At 41.6% G+C, this 17,784-nt stretch overlaps 1 protein-coding gene across 1 annotated transcript in view; it reads left to right on the top strand.

Annotated features, from left to right (window-relative positions):
* The window catches only part of LOC120715430, a 69,104-nt gene extending 56,232 nt beyond the window's left edge, over positions 1–12,872 (top strand). The window contains exons 6-9 of the mRNA XM_040002438.1: positions 10,889–10,957; positions 11,114–11,143; positions 11,227–11,268; positions 12,036–12,872. Coding sequence (XP_039858372.1) covers positions 10,889–10,957; positions 11,114–11,143; positions 11,227–11,268; positions 12,036–12,259 — 365 coding nt within the window. The 3' untranslated portion in view covers positions 12,260–12,872. The remainder of the gene's footprint in view (positions 1–10,888; positions 10,958–11,113; positions 11,144–11,226; positions 11,269–12,035) is intronic.
* Positions 12,873–17,784: the final 4,912 nt, after the last annotated feature.

Here is a 17,784-nt window from a genome sequence, read left to right as displayed (position 1 = left end):
CGAAGCTACACCCTGCAATCACACTCATGAAATGAGTTTTTTTTCAAGACGGCTCTCCCAGACATGTGTGAAGAATACTGTGAAAAGCTACAAGCCCCACTTTCATCTGTGAATTGCTATGCATCCCCCACAGGTATATGGTCAAGTAGGACAACAGAGCCTTACCTCAGTCTGACTGTGCACTATATTAATATCAACTGGGAGCTGTGTAGCTAAAAAAAAAGGAGACTAGGGATGGGGTACCGGTATCTGGTGCCATGATGGCACCAGTTCTGACATAAACGGTAGTAACCAGACAGAAAAGCAGCGCACATTTCAGTGCTTTAAGGCCCAACACGAACATTCCAACACGAACATTCCAACACGAACATTCGGGAGTCAATAATCCATTGGGGAAGTGGATGACCTCTGTCTTTGGGCAATGGAAGGGTTTTATTATGTCTATCTTGGTTTCTTTATCTACTTTTACATCTATTTTGGTAACTGATGAAAGAGTTTTAATTTTGTGATTATGCTTAGTTGTAGCTTCATTTAAAGGAAGAAGAGGTTGTGAATTGGAGCCAACACAGGGAGAGAGATTGAAGCCATATGTGTAAGAGGAATGCGGTGACATCCGGTTTTAAACAGACAGACTGGCGCTCTCCCTCTCTTTCTCTCCTTTTATGGGAATGTCTGCATTTCTATACATAACAAGTTATCTCCTGTTTCAGCTGACAAGCAAACAGTCTCTCCTTTTATGGAAATGTTTTATATTCTGAACATGCCACTCCTACTTCCTTGAAAACTTGCTTAAGTATAAAATAAAGAAAGCTCTGAAATCCCTTTCCTCTCTGTCACATCTGTCCTGCACACATTGCTGTAGGATGGATCGGGCGATGAGGGGGGATCGTCCATGTGTGCACATGTAAAAGATATCTTGAGTCTGAGTTCCTTTGCCTTCTACAATTTCTCCTCACAGTAACACGTGGCTGCTGTTGTGTGCCTTGCAGAAGTAAAAAGTTGAAGTGATAAAAAGTGATGAAAAGGGAAGTATATGTCGGCACCCTCAAGGTGGTTACTGCTGGAAACCTAGTTATCCATTGGTTGGGTCTGTGTTCCCACAAGCTAGTTCTAGAGACTTATTCATCATGAAAGAAAACAAGACAGTCGATCGATCGATTACTTGCGCAAGGGAGGCCTGTGTCCACCACGAAAATGACCCTGACGGTGGCCCCCTCCTGCTGCCTTTTATTGAGAAACAGTTCACACAGCAAAGCCCACATAGTTCTAAGACAAGGCATTGTATGTATATGTGTGAACTTCTGTATGTAAGTAAGAATGTGTGTGTGTGTGTGTGTGTTATGCGAGAATATGTGTGTGTGTTATGCGTGTGTGTGTGTGTGTGTGTGTTATGCAAGAATGTGTGTGTGTGTGTGTGTGTGTGTGGCCTACTGCTGACCAAAAAGGTCATAAAAGCAGGAAGCTTACAACACAAGAAACAGATCTTTCAGATAGGATGTATCTGCAATAAAACACTACAGCCCCCCCACCCAGAACCTCGAGAATCTGGGGAGGGGGACAGTGAAATTCCTTTCATCAGAGTTGGCAAGCATAAAAATGACAACATTTAACAATTCACTCTTACATCCATATAGGTTGATAAGTTGGCACAGGCTAACTACACTGTAAAACCCAACACTGCATCTTACTAAAAGAAGTAAGTTGTTCTTACTCAGTTCTGAAAAATAGTTAAAGTAACTTTCATGAAGTGTGTTAGGTAGACCCAAAAGTATACATATGATATAATAACTTTATTGTAATAAGTACACATGATGTTTTTGTAACGTTTTAAGTACTGTTGCTTTAAACTGTTTAAGTTGTGCTAATTCATTTGTATTAGTCATCATCCACAGCCCCGCCCCCAGTGTTTTGCCTGGACTTGTCGGCCATGAGATACGAGCCTCGTCAAGAGAAATTTTGTGAGAGTGGAAAGTACAAGATAAACGTTATTTTTATGTTGTTGTTTTTTTTGTTAATGCTTACTTCTAGCATACAAAACGTACATTTATCAGACTGCTTTGTTTTAGTTGTACTTCGTTGTAATTCATTAGACTACTTTGTTGTAGTGGCTCGTAACTTAGCTTGCCAGCATACAATTCCCGCCTAGCGCTGTATGAAGTCTGCCTTCACAATTTAAAGAATTAATGGTTGGTGGCTTGTTTCAATCAAATAGTTGGTAAGTAGTCTAATTTTTGCAAACTGCATGGCACAAAACCTTTGGTAAAATCAGTGTTTAGGCTTTTCTGACTCTGAACTTTATCAAGTTCTAATGTAGCCTACTCTTGACACAGTGCGTGTGAAAATAGTAGAAGATTTATTTAGTGTTAATTTTAAGAGTTTAACAGACAAGTTCGCCTTCACAAATTTTAAATATGATGGTTAGCGGCATTTTAGTCGTGAAATAATTTACCTTTTCAAAGCTGCACTACACCAAACCTAAACGTTTCTGACTCTGTACTTTCCAAGGGTTAGCCTATTGTGTACTTCACTTGTGTAAAATTGCTTTATTATTTTATAACATATAGAGTAGTTGACCAACCTGAGTTGAAAATGAACTGTAGTGCAAGAATAAATCTTACTGTTTTCAAAGCTTGTGTTATCCAGGTTGACTGTTTTTAAGTGAAGTAAAAGTCTAAAAGTAAAAACTGTTCTGCTAGCTTTCTGTTCTCATGGCTTTTGTGTTGCCATGAGTTCAAAGAGATTCTTAATGTACTGCTCATCAGAAACCACATTTATTTTCTCTTGAAAGACTATGACACTTATTCCGTCACAGTGTAAAATCTCTGTGCCAACTGTCTGACCACATGCCGCATGTTGCTTACAAGATAAGCAAATGAACTCATCCTAACAACAAACCATTTCATTCCAGTGTCTGACTAAAGAAACAGAACTGAGACATCAGCTGATTCCACCAATTTGTGAACCAATGCAAAGGTAATTCATGTATTCAGTTTTTTGTATTCACATAAATGTTTTTATACTTTTGCACAATTAATATTTTGTAAATAACTGTAAACACAAACATGCCTTAAAATGCCACTATAATATGTGAAACCTGTCTGTTACAGAAATAACAAATTCAGATGGAGGCAACAGGAATATTGAAGCTAAGGTCATCCTGATAAGGATAATGCTGAAAAACTTATTTTTGCCATCCTTGTCCAAACAGTGCGTAAGCCCTCATAGATGAGATCAAATCTAGGCTAATTTTACTTTTGACTTTCGGCTTCAGTTTTCATGACCCAGATTTTGATAATGCCTTGTGTAATTGGTTAAATCTTAACAAGCTGCACGAAGCCTTGCTGCATAATGGGGTGACGTGTTTATGCGTGAAATCATCATATCGTGATGGCATCATGATATAATTTTTTTCCTGGGCAATTGAAAATTACAGGTATTGTCGTGAATGGTATGATATGGCCCACCCCTAACCAGAACAACATCTCACTGCATTTCCATGATCTGCAGAAACACGACCTCCCTGCTCTTCTGAAGAGGAAGTTAAAATATTTATTTAAGTAAAACTCTGAATCATGTCCTGTACATGAAGACAGCAGCAGCAGCTTTCTTTAACCACAGCACAGCCTTCTGCTTTAAATACTGTAAAAATAGCTTATTCACACTTAGAGTGTGAAAATGTGTAAACCACAACTTCCATGTTTTAGGGGGGTGTAAAGGTGTGTGAAACAGCCTGAGAGCATCAGTCTGTCAGAGATGAAGTGTTTGATCCACTAAAAGATTAGTAACTCTGGAGCTCCATCAGCTGGAATGAAAGTGTTAACCACTGCTGGATGAGTGTGTGTGGATGGCTGTCAGAGTCAGGCTGCCCTCTTTGAGCTTCTGACTGCGAGGGACAGCTGGGACACTTTAGGAAGGACCTCTGTGAGCCGTGTGGCCGGCTTATTTATACAGTATTTATACAGTACGCCCTCAGTCGACATCCAGACGCCATGAAGACGGCTCCTCTCCTCCTCGGTGAGTCCTTCATTCATTCATTGGCTCTGACCTCTGAGTAGGTTGTGTTGGAGGGTTTCTGTGGTCACACTGTGAGCTTTAGTTAGACTTATGATAAAATACAAATTAAGAGAAATGAATACATTATACATATGGATGTATTATTGTAGGGTCTACCTTACATTATATAGCACCTTATGGTGCCTGTTTTAGTGATTTGGTGCTGTGTAAATAAAACTGAATTGAAGAGAGTAAACAACAGCCAAGAACTGGAGGGTTTGTTCCTGCAAGGGTACAAAAGCATAAAAAACAAGGTTTTATGTAAGTCAGGGCTCGTAAACTTGCAGCCCGGGGACCAATTACGGCCCTCGTCAAATTTGTGGCCCATGTATTAATGTAAAGAAATATAAGGCAATGTGGCCCTTGAAGTGACTTTTTGTGTAGTGAGGATTTGTTTTGTTTTTTTGTTGTTGACTTCATTGTTAAAGCGAGTTCTTTGATTGAATATGAAGTCAATATGAGCAGAGAATACAAACATGTTGAGGGATTTTCTGTGTTCGTTCAGTGACAGAGTCACAACCAGTGTTGGGACTAACGCGTTGTTAAGTAACGCGTTACAGTAACTACGTTATTATTGTGGTAACGAGCACGGTAACTAGTTATTATGCCACAATCAGGAACGCGTTACTCGTTACTGGGATTCAGATAGGGTCGTTACTGCAGATAGACAATGACCTAAAACATACAGCCAAAGCAACTCAGGAGTTTATTAAAGCAAAGAAGTTGAATATATTTGAGTGCAGTGAACATTTTTATTTTTAGTTATTTAATTTGTCCAATTACTTTAGAGCCCGTGAAACGAAAGAAATGTGTTAAAGATGATTTAGTTCCTGTTTGTTCAGCCAACTGAATTCAAGCTGAAAGTCTGGTCATCAACTGCATCTGAGCTGTTTAATTTAAAATTAACTGTGGTATTGTGGATTTAGCCATTCTTATATGTTTTGCTTGTTCTTATGTTATTGTATTTTTGCACACTTCTGTTGCTTGTGAAGCTCGCACACAAGAATTTCACTCACATGTACTGTACCAGTGTACCTGCACATGTGATGTGACAGTAAAAGTGATTTGATTTGATTTGTATTGAACCAAAAAGGGAAAAAAGTTTCTTACTTTATATTTATGGATGTAACTGTATGTGCTGTTTTTCAGTGTTTGTTTTGGCTTTTTTGTCGTGTTTTTAGACTTGAAACTGGAGAATTTTCACTCATTCCATTGGCAGATTTTTGCACTTAATACAAGATATTTTTGCTTGGAACAAGTGAAAATACAAGTTCATAAGACAAAACTGCAAACATGAAAACAGATTCTTTCCTCACTCTTAACTAACTGAAGCCTTTCATTGATCTAACAAATAAACACATTGTTGCTCTCTGTCTGTGCACACACGTGACAGCACTTCTGCTATCATCATGTTTGCATTTATCCATCTTCTTTCACTTATCCGGGGCCGGGTCGCCTAAGCAGAGAGGCCCAGACCTCCCTCTCCACAGCCACCTCCTCCAGCTTATCCGGGGGAATACCAAGGCGTTCCCAGGCCAGCCGAGAGATATAATCTCTCCAGCGTGTCCTGGGTCTGCCCCGGGGCCTCCTCCCGGTGGGACATGCCTGGAACACCTCACCCAGGAGGCGCCCAGGGGGCATCCTTGTCAGATACTTGAACCACCTCAGCTGCCTCCTTTCGATGTGGAGGAGCAGCTGCTCTACTCTGAGCCCCTCCCGGATGGCTGAACCTCTCACCCTATCTCTAAGGGAGAGGCCAGCCACCCTTCAGACGAAGCTCATTTCCACCGCTTGTATCTGCAATCTCGTTCTTTCGGTCACTACTATGGGCTCAAAATGTGGTCATAAATATTTTGTACTTGTAAAAAAGATTTGTGTGTGGACTTAGAAAAAAAACCCTGCAAGTTACAAGTACAAATTTTGACCCTATTTTTCTTCCTTTCATCTGATTGGTCAATGTCATGTCAATCACAAATGTAACAATCCAATCAGAGAACAGATGGGTTTTTTACACACACAAATCTTTTTTACAAGTACAAAATATTTATGACCACATTTTGAGCCCATACACTTCCCACAGCTCGTGGCCATAGGTGAGGGTAGGAACATAGATCGACCAGTAAATGGAGAGCTTTGCTTCTACGCTCAGCTCTCTCTTCACCACAACAGACCGGTACAGCGTCTGAATCACTCCAGCCGCTGCACCAATCTGTCTGTCGATCTCCTGCTCCTTCTTCCTACCACTCATGAACAAGACCCCGAGATACTTAGGCTCGTTATTCGTTACTTGGCTCGTTATTCGTTACTTCATGTGGTGGCTATCGCGGAGCTTCCACAGATTCAATAACATTAGCAAGTGGTGGAGGCCAGCAGGTGGATGAGAGAAAGGGGAGGCAGGAAAAGAGACCTGAAGCGGGCGCCCAGTGAACTGAACTTCAGGTAAGAAGTTATGACCTGCAGTCTCTCTGGGTCAGATATGAACCAAGTTTAGGTGGAGTTTATTTTCGTTGTGCTGACTTTTTCATACTGCGTGCTAGCTAGCATGACGGAGTTTCTATACAGCTGGGTGGTGCTATGAAGTTAATGATGTTGAACTTTATTTTGTTCATAAGTTATTAGAGTTGCCAACCGTCCCGTCTGGTATTCAGAGGAAATATTACGCGTTTCTTATTGAGGTGAAAAGGAACAAAGTTTGTCCCGTAATTCAGCTACAATGAAAAAGACACAAAGCTGGAGTTATTCTGTCTTTGCTGCACAGCTGCCTCTTCTTCTCTCATCCTCTCACCCTCCCTCTCCTGTTGCTACTTCAATCATGAAACTGATCAATGATCAGCTGATCGGCTTTTCTCTCTTGTTTGTTTATCGCTCACTTTGCGCAGAAAGAGGAAACCAGCGGATGTCGCGCTAAACAACAGCAGCACGTTTAAGCTTGATCAGCTGTTGTTAGAATTTATTTAATATTAATTTCTAGTATCAGCTGATGTTTGCTGGAGCCACAGCTGTAAAGCTGCTGGTCATGATATGGTTTGGTTATCTGGTGAGAGGGAAACATGAAGATGAAACCAGGAGATGTCCTTACTGAATCATCAGAGCTGTGATGGAGAAACAGGTTTACCTTTTAGGTGACATGAATGAGTTGAAGTTATGAACTGTTTCTGAGAGACAAATAACACCAGGATCCTTTTTTAGGTAGCTGACAGCTGGTAACTGTGCAGGGGCGGGTCTAGCAAAGTGTTGCCAGGGGGGCATGTAGGGTATTAACAGGGAGAGGTGGGCACAAAGAAATACTTTTCTTTCTTATTCTCATTTAAAATGTCTCGCTTTTAAAAAATAATTATCTGAATCTTACAACAAACGATTGATAGATTGATGCATATATACCATCAGAACAGTGAACATCACTGTCACAACAGTGTTTGTTTTCATTCAAAGGCTTTATGATTTTTCCTATAATGGTGGGCCAGTCTCTAGTCAAAATGTCCGGGCCAATTTTCTGTCCCAGTCCAGCTCTGTATGCAGCTCATCTGCAGTCTGGTGTTACCTACATCTTCCTATTCAGAAGGCAGAATTTCCGAGTTCTGAGTACAATCGAAAGCACCACGACTGCAGTTTTTGTGTTGGATGTAAAAGGCGCACATGACTCTGTGACGTAGGCTAGAATCATGGCAGCAGTCAATGACGGTCCAGGCGTGGGATTTCTCTCGTGGAAATATGCACATTATCTTTTCCTTTCTATTGGTAGGTGGCACAGTGCACTGTGGCAAGTAAGCAAGCTAGAAGACTGGCAAAGTTATGGAAGCAACACATTAACAAGAGAATTCTGAGTAAAACCAAAGTTACTTTCCCTAGTAACTAGTTACTCTGAAAGTAACGAGTAACTTGAAGTAACTGACTTACTTTTGATGGAAGTAACTAGTAATGTAACTAAGTTACTAATTTAAAGTAACTTACCCAACACTGTATGTGTTGCAGGTGTGTGTGTGCTGCTGCTGTCTGCACCGACTGTTTCTGCAGGTGAGGAGGTGGAAGTGAAAACAATCAGTGAGACTCCAACAAGAACACAAATACACTATTTACTCTGTGTGTGTGTGTGTGTGTGTGTGTGTGTGTGTGTGTGTGTGTGTGTGTGTGTGTGTGTCCTCCAGTGTCTCTGTCTGTCAGTCCAAACCTTCAGCAGGTCTTCAGAGGATCTTCAGTGTCTCTGAGTTGTGTTGATGATGGACAGACAGCTGATGGATGGACAGTGAAGAGGACCAGAGGAGGACCCACTGAGGACTGTGGAGCAGCTGCAGCTTCAAGCTTTGGGCAGTTTAATAGTTCCTCCTGCATCCTCTCATCTCTCACCCAGTCAGACTCTGCAGCTTACTGGTGTGAAACCAGTTCTGGACAGAGTGATCAGATCAACATCACTGTAACTGGTACACAAGCTGCTTAATCTGCTGCTGCTACAACATCTGGACGTTTCTCTGTTCTCATTAACTCTGTTTGTCTCTGTTTGTCAGTTAAAGGTGTGATTCTGCTGATCCCAGCACTGCCTGTGTGGACAGGAAGTGATGTCACTCTGCAGTGCAGCAATGGGAAAACAGCTGCAGCTTATTTCTTCATTAAAGGGAGTCCACTTGAACATAATCCTAAACCAAAGCACAGCCTCACTAAAGTCCAGCAGTCTGATGAAGGTTTCTATTCCTGTTCTACTAATGACGATGGAAAGTCTCCAGAGAGCTTTCTGAGGGTCAGAGGTCAGGACAATGACATCACTTCCTATTTATAGACATGAACTAACCTGCTGACATGATAATAAACTGACTGAGTCATGTGCATCATCTCTCCTGCAGATCCTCCTCCTGTTTCATCTCCTCCTCAAACATCTCCTTCCTCATCTCCTCCTCTTACATCTACTCTCTCCATCCACCCACCAACCTTCTCCCATCCTCATGCTCCTCCTCCCTCCTCCATCCTGGTCCCAGTTGTAGCAGGTCTAGGCTCTGTGGTTCTCCTGGTTTTGGTTCTGGTTGGAGTTCTGTCCTTCTGCAGGAAACCTAAAGGTGAGAAACCTACATAGAGGTATGTAGGATAGTAAGTAATAGTAAGTAAGATATTTGCTATCTGGGCATGCAGTATACCACCTAGACCAACCAAGATCTCTATGAGACAGTTTTTGCAGAAGTCTGTGACTCCAGCAAGAAAGAAACACAATTGATAAAGAACTGGCAAAAATGATAGCACTTGATTTCCAACCATTTCTCGTGTGGATGATAAAGGATTCAGGACTTTGATACATGCACTTAATCCCATGCGTGTAATTCCAAGCAGGAAGGCTCTCTCCCAAAAAATCATCCCAGGCATATATGAAAGAGAACGTGCATCACTGCAAGAGAGGGTTAAAAAAGCCACAGCAGTGTTTCTAACTGACAGCTGGACATCCCAAACCATGACATCCTTATTGTCAGTTACGTGTCACTTTATTGAAAACTTCAGCAACAGACACACTTCTGAGAACTTATCAGAAGAGCTGCTCAAAGTGGCAAAAGAGTGGGATGTGTTATGTGTTCTTTGAAGAACGAGCAAGTGGAGACACTACCAGAAGGAATCCCTCAGCAGATGCAATACTGGAAGTGAGATCCTACATTGATGAGCCCCTTTGCAGAGAAGTGCAGCTGCATTGAGCTGGTGGTAGATCAGGGATTCAATTTATTCGCATCTTACCCAGGAGATGACAAGGAGACTGTGCATTGTGGCAACATCAGTCCCCTCAGAGAGAATCTTCTCCAAAACAGGACAGATAATTACTGACAGAAGAAACCGGATCAGCTCCTCAAAGCTGAGGCACTTGGTATTTCTTAATGCCAACCTTTCCCGTAATTAACCTCCTAAAAACCAAACTCTTCCACAGCAGCATTTTTAATTTCTCTTTGATATTTGGGCTGATTGGGGCCCGATAAATGTAAAAACAAAGGATTACCAGATTTTTTGTTTAAGAAAAATAAGAGCCACATATGAGGATATTCGTTTAACATTTTGATAGAACAGTAGCAGCATAATGTCCTCGTAAGTGAATATCAGGCCCGTGTAGAGCAAAATTGAGTATTTTAGTCTAAATAACCCAAAATGTGATGTCCACATATGTGGACGCCAGGTCCTAGGAGGTTAAAGGTCTGGTTGTTCATTTTTCTTTTTGTTTTGCACATTTTAATCGATATTTTATTTTGTTGTGGTTTGCAGTGTTTTGTGTTGTTTCATTTTGAATTGGTTTAAAAGGAAAAAAGCTGAAAATTTTAAAGTTAAAAATTGAATTATAAATAGTTGGTTTTTGTACTTTATAATTTATTTTTTTACATTTTGTGTGCTGTGAATAAATAAAATAATATTAAATGAATAACATTTATAAATAAAAAACTCATTTTGTGCATAATTATATGTTGTTGTTAATAATAAATTAATTAAAGCAACAAAACAACCTGAAGAGCCGGTTGGGAGCTGAAAGAGCCGGTTCTCTAAAAAGAGCCAGAATTCCCATCACTAGCTCATACTTTCTCCCTCCTTCACACTCACACACATAACAGGAGTAGCACTCCCACACATTCTCCCTGCATTCACCCTGAGCACTAAATCAGATAAAAAGTCTGAGAAATCAGACAGAAACAGAGTGATTCTGGGGTGTTGATTCCTTCCCAATTTGTTGATCAATTATTAAGTCATGTACAAATAGAGAGTTGGAAGAGGGACACCTAGTGTTTAATAATCCACATTAAATATTTTTTTCTGTGGTGTTGTTGGAGCAGTTTAAAGTCCATGGAGAGCTCCTCCTGTGCTGATGGTGCTCTGTGTGATGTAGGAGGTCGGGGAGCAGAGCTGTGGAGCTGTGGAGGTGACGGCTGTCTGACACGGAGCGTCTGCCTCTGCTGTGAGTCTCCTTCATGTTTCTCCACATGTATTATCTGTGTTTACACCACTGGAGGGCGCTGTGGGTTATTGATGTGTGGGAACAGCCAATCACTGCAGGCTGAATGCTTCTCTTTGGTCATGTGACCATTTGACCTCTGATCAGTGTGTTCTTCAGTTTCAGGCCTGTTTCTGCTGACTGCTGCAGGTGAGCTGATGTTCATACACCTGTCTGTCCCCATCATGACCTCTGACCTTTGGTGACCTTTAGTGACCTCTGTCCTGTTGCAGGTGTGTGTGTGCTGCTGCTGTCTGCTCTGACCGTTTCTACCGGTGAGTTGAAGGTAACAGGAACTCTGAGGTGATGTAGGTGCTCTGTGGTCGCTGCTCCATCATCATCATCTTCTCTGTTCAGGTTTCCATGCTAACAGTAAGAGCTGCTGTTTTTAATGCTTCACTGCTGTTTGAACAACTTTTAAACTTTGTGACTTTTTGACACCACTTCATTCTGAACTTCTGAGAGACCTTTTTAGAGAAAACGATGTGTGTTATGGCACAAAGCTGGTCTGCTCCTTTGGTGTTGGTTCTGATTCTGAACACATTAAAAGGCTCCATCAGCTTCTGGAGTCACAGCCGCTCTTCTTTTTCTTGAGCCTGGACTTTTTGCAGCAGTTTGTGGGATCTTCAAGAGTCACAGGCTGCAAATTTGTCCATGATGACGAGTCATGTGTTTCTAGCAGCAGGGTCTGAAACTGCAGTATGAGGTTCTGAGACCAGCTACAAACATGAGAAACAAGCACAGAGGACTGCAGACGACAGGAAGTTATAAAACTAAATCAGACTCGGGGTTAGCTAACACGTCTAAGGAGGCTGGAAGGAAACTTCTTGTCTGCAGGAGGACACTTCCACCTCCTGAGAGTGGAAGAAAAAAGGAGACTTCTGAAAGTTTGGTGAAGACGGTTCAGCTCAGATCCTCCAACATGACTGAGCATCACTCAACATCCTCAGAGCACAGACGACTTAAAATCAGACAAAACAGGCTACCCTGACCTCCTCTGTATCCTCCTCCTGACTCCCCTCTCTGTGTCCTCCTCTTTCAGCTCCTCCTCCCTGTGAGTCTGTGCTCAGACTCTTCTGCCATCTAGTGGTCTTCTGTCCGTACTGCATCTCCACCGGTCTGCTGCTGTCCATCTGCTGCAGCAGGAAGACACCGAACAAACAGGCCGTCTCCATGGAGATGAGCCAGTGTGATGGAGGCGGTCAGGGACTGACTGAAGATGGTGATGATGTCACTGCTGATGTCACCACTGAGCATGCCTTCTGAGCTGCAGACTGACAGCATCTGCAGTATTTCTGTATCTTGGTTCCTCTTTTGCTGTGTTGGAGAAAAGTTCTAGTGTTTGCTGTCAGTATGGATTAGTTAGGTTTGAGTTTATCGCTTCATCCCTGTTTCCTGTGTAGGTCTGTCCTCTGTGTAAGTCTCTTAAGTTATGTGTCCTCTGTCTGTATTGTGCCTCCTGTACATTCTCTCCAGTCCATCATGTGCGTCTCCTCCCGTTGTCCTCCAAGTTCGTCTAGTTCTTCCGTTCTTCCCTCCCGTCTCCTGTATCATGTTGTGTGAATTAGTGTTTCCTGTTTTACTTTGACAGTGCCACGTCCTGTGTTCAGTGTGTGTAGCTTTGCTTCCTGTGTGTCGTCAGGTCCACTCTCCCTAATTACCCTTGTGTGCTTATGTTGTGTCTGTTTTCCTCTGTCAGGTTGCCTGTTTCCTGTGTCTCTCACGTCATGGTCCAGTTCATCCTGGTCTCATGTTCCAGTTTTTCTTGTTTTTTGCTTTATTTTCCCCACTTTAGTCAGTCAGTCCAGTCTGAGTTTCACATTTTATGTATGTCAACATTTCCAGCCTTAATAAATGACTGTCCTTCCGTTCAACCTCACTCTCGCCTCAGTTGTCTACATTTGGCTCCTCCTCTTCTCTCCACATGATGTGTTGTTGCTGATTGAGACGCCGTGGAGCTCTGATGTGTTTTTATCAGTCAGTAAGTTTACCTCAGCATACGAGGTGAAAAACTAACTTCATCGTCTTTAAATTTGTTACTGAGGTCTGGACGATGAACACACCCCTGTAAACCCTCCCACTGATACTACAGGATATTCTCTTACCCAATAGCATGGTCACTGCTACATAAACACACTGTGTGTTGAACCAAATCATACATGTTTCCATGAAAAATGTCCTGATGCACGCTCAGTGATCCAGGTAAGGAGATCCTTAAAGGTTGACCGTAGATCTGACCCTGCTGCTGTGGACCCAGCTGCTGTGGACCCAGCTGCTGTGGCTCCAGCTGCTGTGGACCCTGCTGCTGTGGACCAAGCTGCTGTGGATCCAGCTGCTGTGGATCTCTGGAGCAGTAAATTCAGATGTGATTCAGGTTAACTGCATTTGTGCTTCCTTCTTCTTCGTACGAGGGTCAGAGTTCACAGGTCAGATGAATCACTCAGATCCAGGTTTGTCCAGAGACAACGACGGCTGCAGGACCTGAGCCAGAGAGCAGCAGGACTGACTCCACCCAACTGTGCAAAAACGCTGAAATATGTAAATAAACTGAACATATTTAACTCACAATAGAAGAGAGAAAACGTCGACTGTTAAAACTGAGAAAATGAACCACGTTAATAAAATGAGCTCCTTTTTAATTGGCTGGCATAGAAAGAGCATGTTAGAGAGGCAGACAGACAGACATGTTCCTCACTGTGAACATCTCATCATCTACAGAACATGATCTCATCAGGAGACTCAGGGTTCAGTTAACCTTTGACCTTCAGCAGCACTGCTTTGACCTTTGACCTCCAGATGTGACCACAATGGAGGAACAGCATTGTCTCCTCAACAGAGGATCGGTTTGATCAGACACTGCTGGGACTGAGGAGTCTTTCTAATTCGTCGGTTTATGTAGAAATGAACTTCTTCAGGAAAGATAAGCTCAGCTCTGGTTAAAAACAAGCTGTTGTGTTCATGTGTGTTCATTGTGCTCATTCATGAACACCACCAAGTCATTGGTTCAGGTATGTGGATGACACCTGGGTGAAAATCAAACCACATTTCACGGATCACATTAACTCGGTGGACCGACACATCAGATTCAAATGTCAAAGCTGGAAAGGCTCCTAAAGAAAGCTCCAGCCGATCCAGGAGAGAAGTACAACCTCTGCCTAAGCAAAAACCTGGAGTGATCCTGTACGTGTCAGGAGTATCGGAGCAGTTGAGACACACCTTTTCTAAACACAGCGTCTCTGTGGCTTTTAAACCCCAAAACACGCTGCGCGAAAAATTTGTCCAGCCCAAGAATCGGGTCCCCCGACACAAACAGTAACATAGTGTACGCTGTTAAGTGCAGGAGGATTGCCAGGACTTATACATCGGGGAAACCAAACAACCTCTGGCTAAGAGGATGGCACAACACAGAAGAGCTACCTCGTCAGGCCAGGACTCTGCAGTCTGTTCACACCTACAGGTGGGCTTTGATCAGAGGGTTTTGGTCAGTGGTCATGAGAAATGCATATTAATGATGAACTGACCTCCCAGCCCATTGTTCCTTCAGTGGGCTGATTTCAGTCATTATACAAATGTACTGTTTATAAGATTGAAACCTGCAGTCAGCTGAGACTGAAGACATCACCTGGATGATGACGAAATGTTTCTCCCACAAAATGCTACGTCCAGATGAACAGAATCAACTTTTGGAGATCCTGGATGATTGAGAATGCATCAAGACATCTCGACCAATTTTTTAAAAAATGGCAACACATGCAATTTGTTTGTTTAGGGCGAGGGGAACGTTTTGGGAGTGAGGGCAGCGAGACAGAGTGAGCAAGAGAGAGACAGAGAGTTTTGAGATGTGAGAGATTTGTGATGTTTAACTTGGAGTGTTAGTGTGTTGTGTTGTCTTGTGTAATTAGTGTGTAGCAGAGGTGTGGACTCGAGTCACATGACTTGGACTCGAGTCAGACTCGAGTCATTAATTTTATGACTTTAGACTTGACTTGAAAAAATGTTCTAAGACTTGTGACTTGACTTGGACTTTTACACCAATGACCTGGGACTTGAATTGGACTTGAACCGGTTTACTTGAAAAGACTTGATATTTCACCCCAAATATAAAATTTAACATGCATATTATATAGAGATTGAAAATGTGACGTCATTCACGGGTAGAACCGCAAAGGATTCTGGGAACTCGTGGCAAGTGGCACTAGCGCACGCAGGCTTTCAATTGAAATCACAGCGATAAAAAGAAACACAAAAATGACAAGAAGCTGTTGTATTATTAACTGCAATAGCCGGTCACATGACAGCCACGGGAAGCAGACGGGTAAAGAGATCGGTTGTTATCGGATTACGTCATTGAAGAGAAATTGTTCGAGCCATGTTTCCGAAGTAACAAAGAGGCGACGGGTGGCCTGGATTGCAGCCATTCAAAGACCAAATATAACGTCCCAGAACACTCCAGCTCACAGGTTAGTCTGCTCCAAACATTCCCACAAAGGTCAGTCTGCTGTTGTAGTTAATGCGTCATTTTCATAACATAATTGGTGATATAGGTTACAAGCAAGTCTGGTGCTGAACAGAAATTGTTGCTATGCTCCTTTGTTTATTGTGCATAAATAGTGAATTGTCCTGACACAATATTGTGTTTCGCTTCTGTTATTATGGTACATTGACAAAAACATGTACTTTTATTCACAGGATAAAACAGGTTTTTTGTATCACTAATTGCCCAGTACGATTACAGCATACAATATTATTGTCACTGCTACATTTCTGTGATGCTACCAGAAATTATTTCCACTACTAATTAATTACCATTGAGCTCAAAGGTCCTATTAATAAACGGTTAACGAATGTGTATTTATGACGACGATTTGTGAGACTGGTAAACTTATGATACGTACGATGGTCTTTACTTTCTACACGGTGCATTTCAAGGTCCTGCACCCATCCGTCGGTAAACTGTACCTGGGCTTGTTGCAGTGACCTGAAGTTACTATCGTGCCAAACTATGTATCCCCGACAGAATTTGTTTCCCCTGCGTCGGGAGCACACGCTGGACTGTCCAAATCACGGACAAACAGTATCCCGCATTGTTGATTTTTAGTTTACAAACACTTCTTATTATGACGCATTTCTCCTGAAACTTTGGAGGATTTAGCTCTTTATATAATAAAGTTACAGGAGAATAAAAATAGTTATTAGCCAAAATGTTTATGGTTTATTAAAATAATCCCATCTGATACCCCGTGAGCAATAAATATATAATTTTCTGTTGTAACCCTCAAACTGAATGGTAATGTTACGATACTAATTTTTCACAAAATGAAAACATCAGTACTTCCTGCGTGCTCCCAGCACAGGGGAAACAAATTCTGTCGGGGATACCTACTTTGGCACGACACCGGTCCTACAAGCGCATCCAAGAATAACATGCAGCTTATCTCAGAACTGTCGGTGAAAATTATTCTTGGAGCTAGGTTTAATTGAGCTGCATTTTAAAGAGGTGCAATTTCACAATTTGTGTATATTTTCTAAGTTCACTATTTTGTCATGTGTTGAGAAAAACACAGATTTAAAAATTACATGGTCTAATATTTACATTTAGCATATAACTGCAACATTCTTTTTTCGTTTTTTTTTTTTTTAAAGACTCCAAAGGACTTGAAATTCAAAATTTCAGACTTGTGACTTTACTTGGACTTTTACACCAGTGACTTGAGACTCGACTCTGACTTGCCTGACATTACTTGAGACTTGACTTGAGACTTGAGGACAAAGACTTGAGACTTACTTGAGACTTGCAAAACAATGACTTGGTCCCACCTCTGGTGTGTAGTGTATTCGTTGTTGTATGTTGTGTGTCAATGAGGGCACTAATGAATGTCACAAATGCAGATTACAGTGAACGCTGTCTCCAGCTGGGAAACGGGAGGAGTGATACAGCTCCTGCTGTCAGACCTGCAGGAGGTGTCCTGCTCTCCTCTGTCTTATAGTGGACAGAAATCAATTTTTAATGGTACAAATCATTTGTGTGCCTTCTTATTTAATGCAGAACACCTGTACTGTTCTGTAAATAGTTTGAAATGGTTATTAAAAAAAACACATTTGCTGCAATTTTAGGTAAATATCTGCATGTAACGTTGTTCTTTGCACAACTTGTGCATAGGTTTTTAAAATTTCACAATATATTTACAATTTATATTTGCATTTCAAGCTATAAAACTGATTCGTTTTTACAGTGACAAAAATAACTTTTTTCTACTCTGATTTTATGTTTTTGTCTGAATTTAGATCAGTATGTTAAAATGGAAAAAATAACAGGAAATTCAAACATGTGAGGTTGTGCTGAGAATAATGAGACCAAACAAGGCGAGATAAACAGTTTTAAAGGTGAGACGTAGAGGTAAAATCAAAAGTAGTCAACAACAGCCAGTTATACCCTAAAAATGGTTAAAATTTAAATTCTAAATGTTGTGATGGATAATTATAACCAATATCTACTAAAGTGTTTTTTTAATGACCTCATTTTAAATTGCAGACTGAAAAGCTGTATGTTGATTGAGACCAGTCTCTATCTAACTGCAGGAGTGGAGCTGTGTTCCACTGTCCTAGAAATATTTAGTTGTAAACTGAAAACTCTAAGGTACTGGAGTCACACTTTCTTCAACTTCCACCTTTGCTAAACCCCACTGTATAGCTTTCAGGTCTGTTCTATCAGCATCAACGTGTGCTGACGGGCAACTGGATGTTTGTTTGCTGTTTCATCCACCACATGTATGTACAAGCAGTTTTGTTTT

This window comes from Simochromis diagramma, unplaced genomic scaffold (genome assembly GCF_900408965.1).
Source record: "Simochromis diagramma unplaced genomic scaffold, fSimDia1.1 OVJJ01000519.1, whole genome shotgun sequence".
Lineage (NCBI taxonomy): Eukaryota > Metazoa > Chordata > Actinopteri > Cichliformes > Cichlidae > Simochromis > Simochromis diagramma.
Note: the sequence above shows the minus strand (reverse complement) of the source record. Positions and strands in the feature narration are given on the sequence as shown.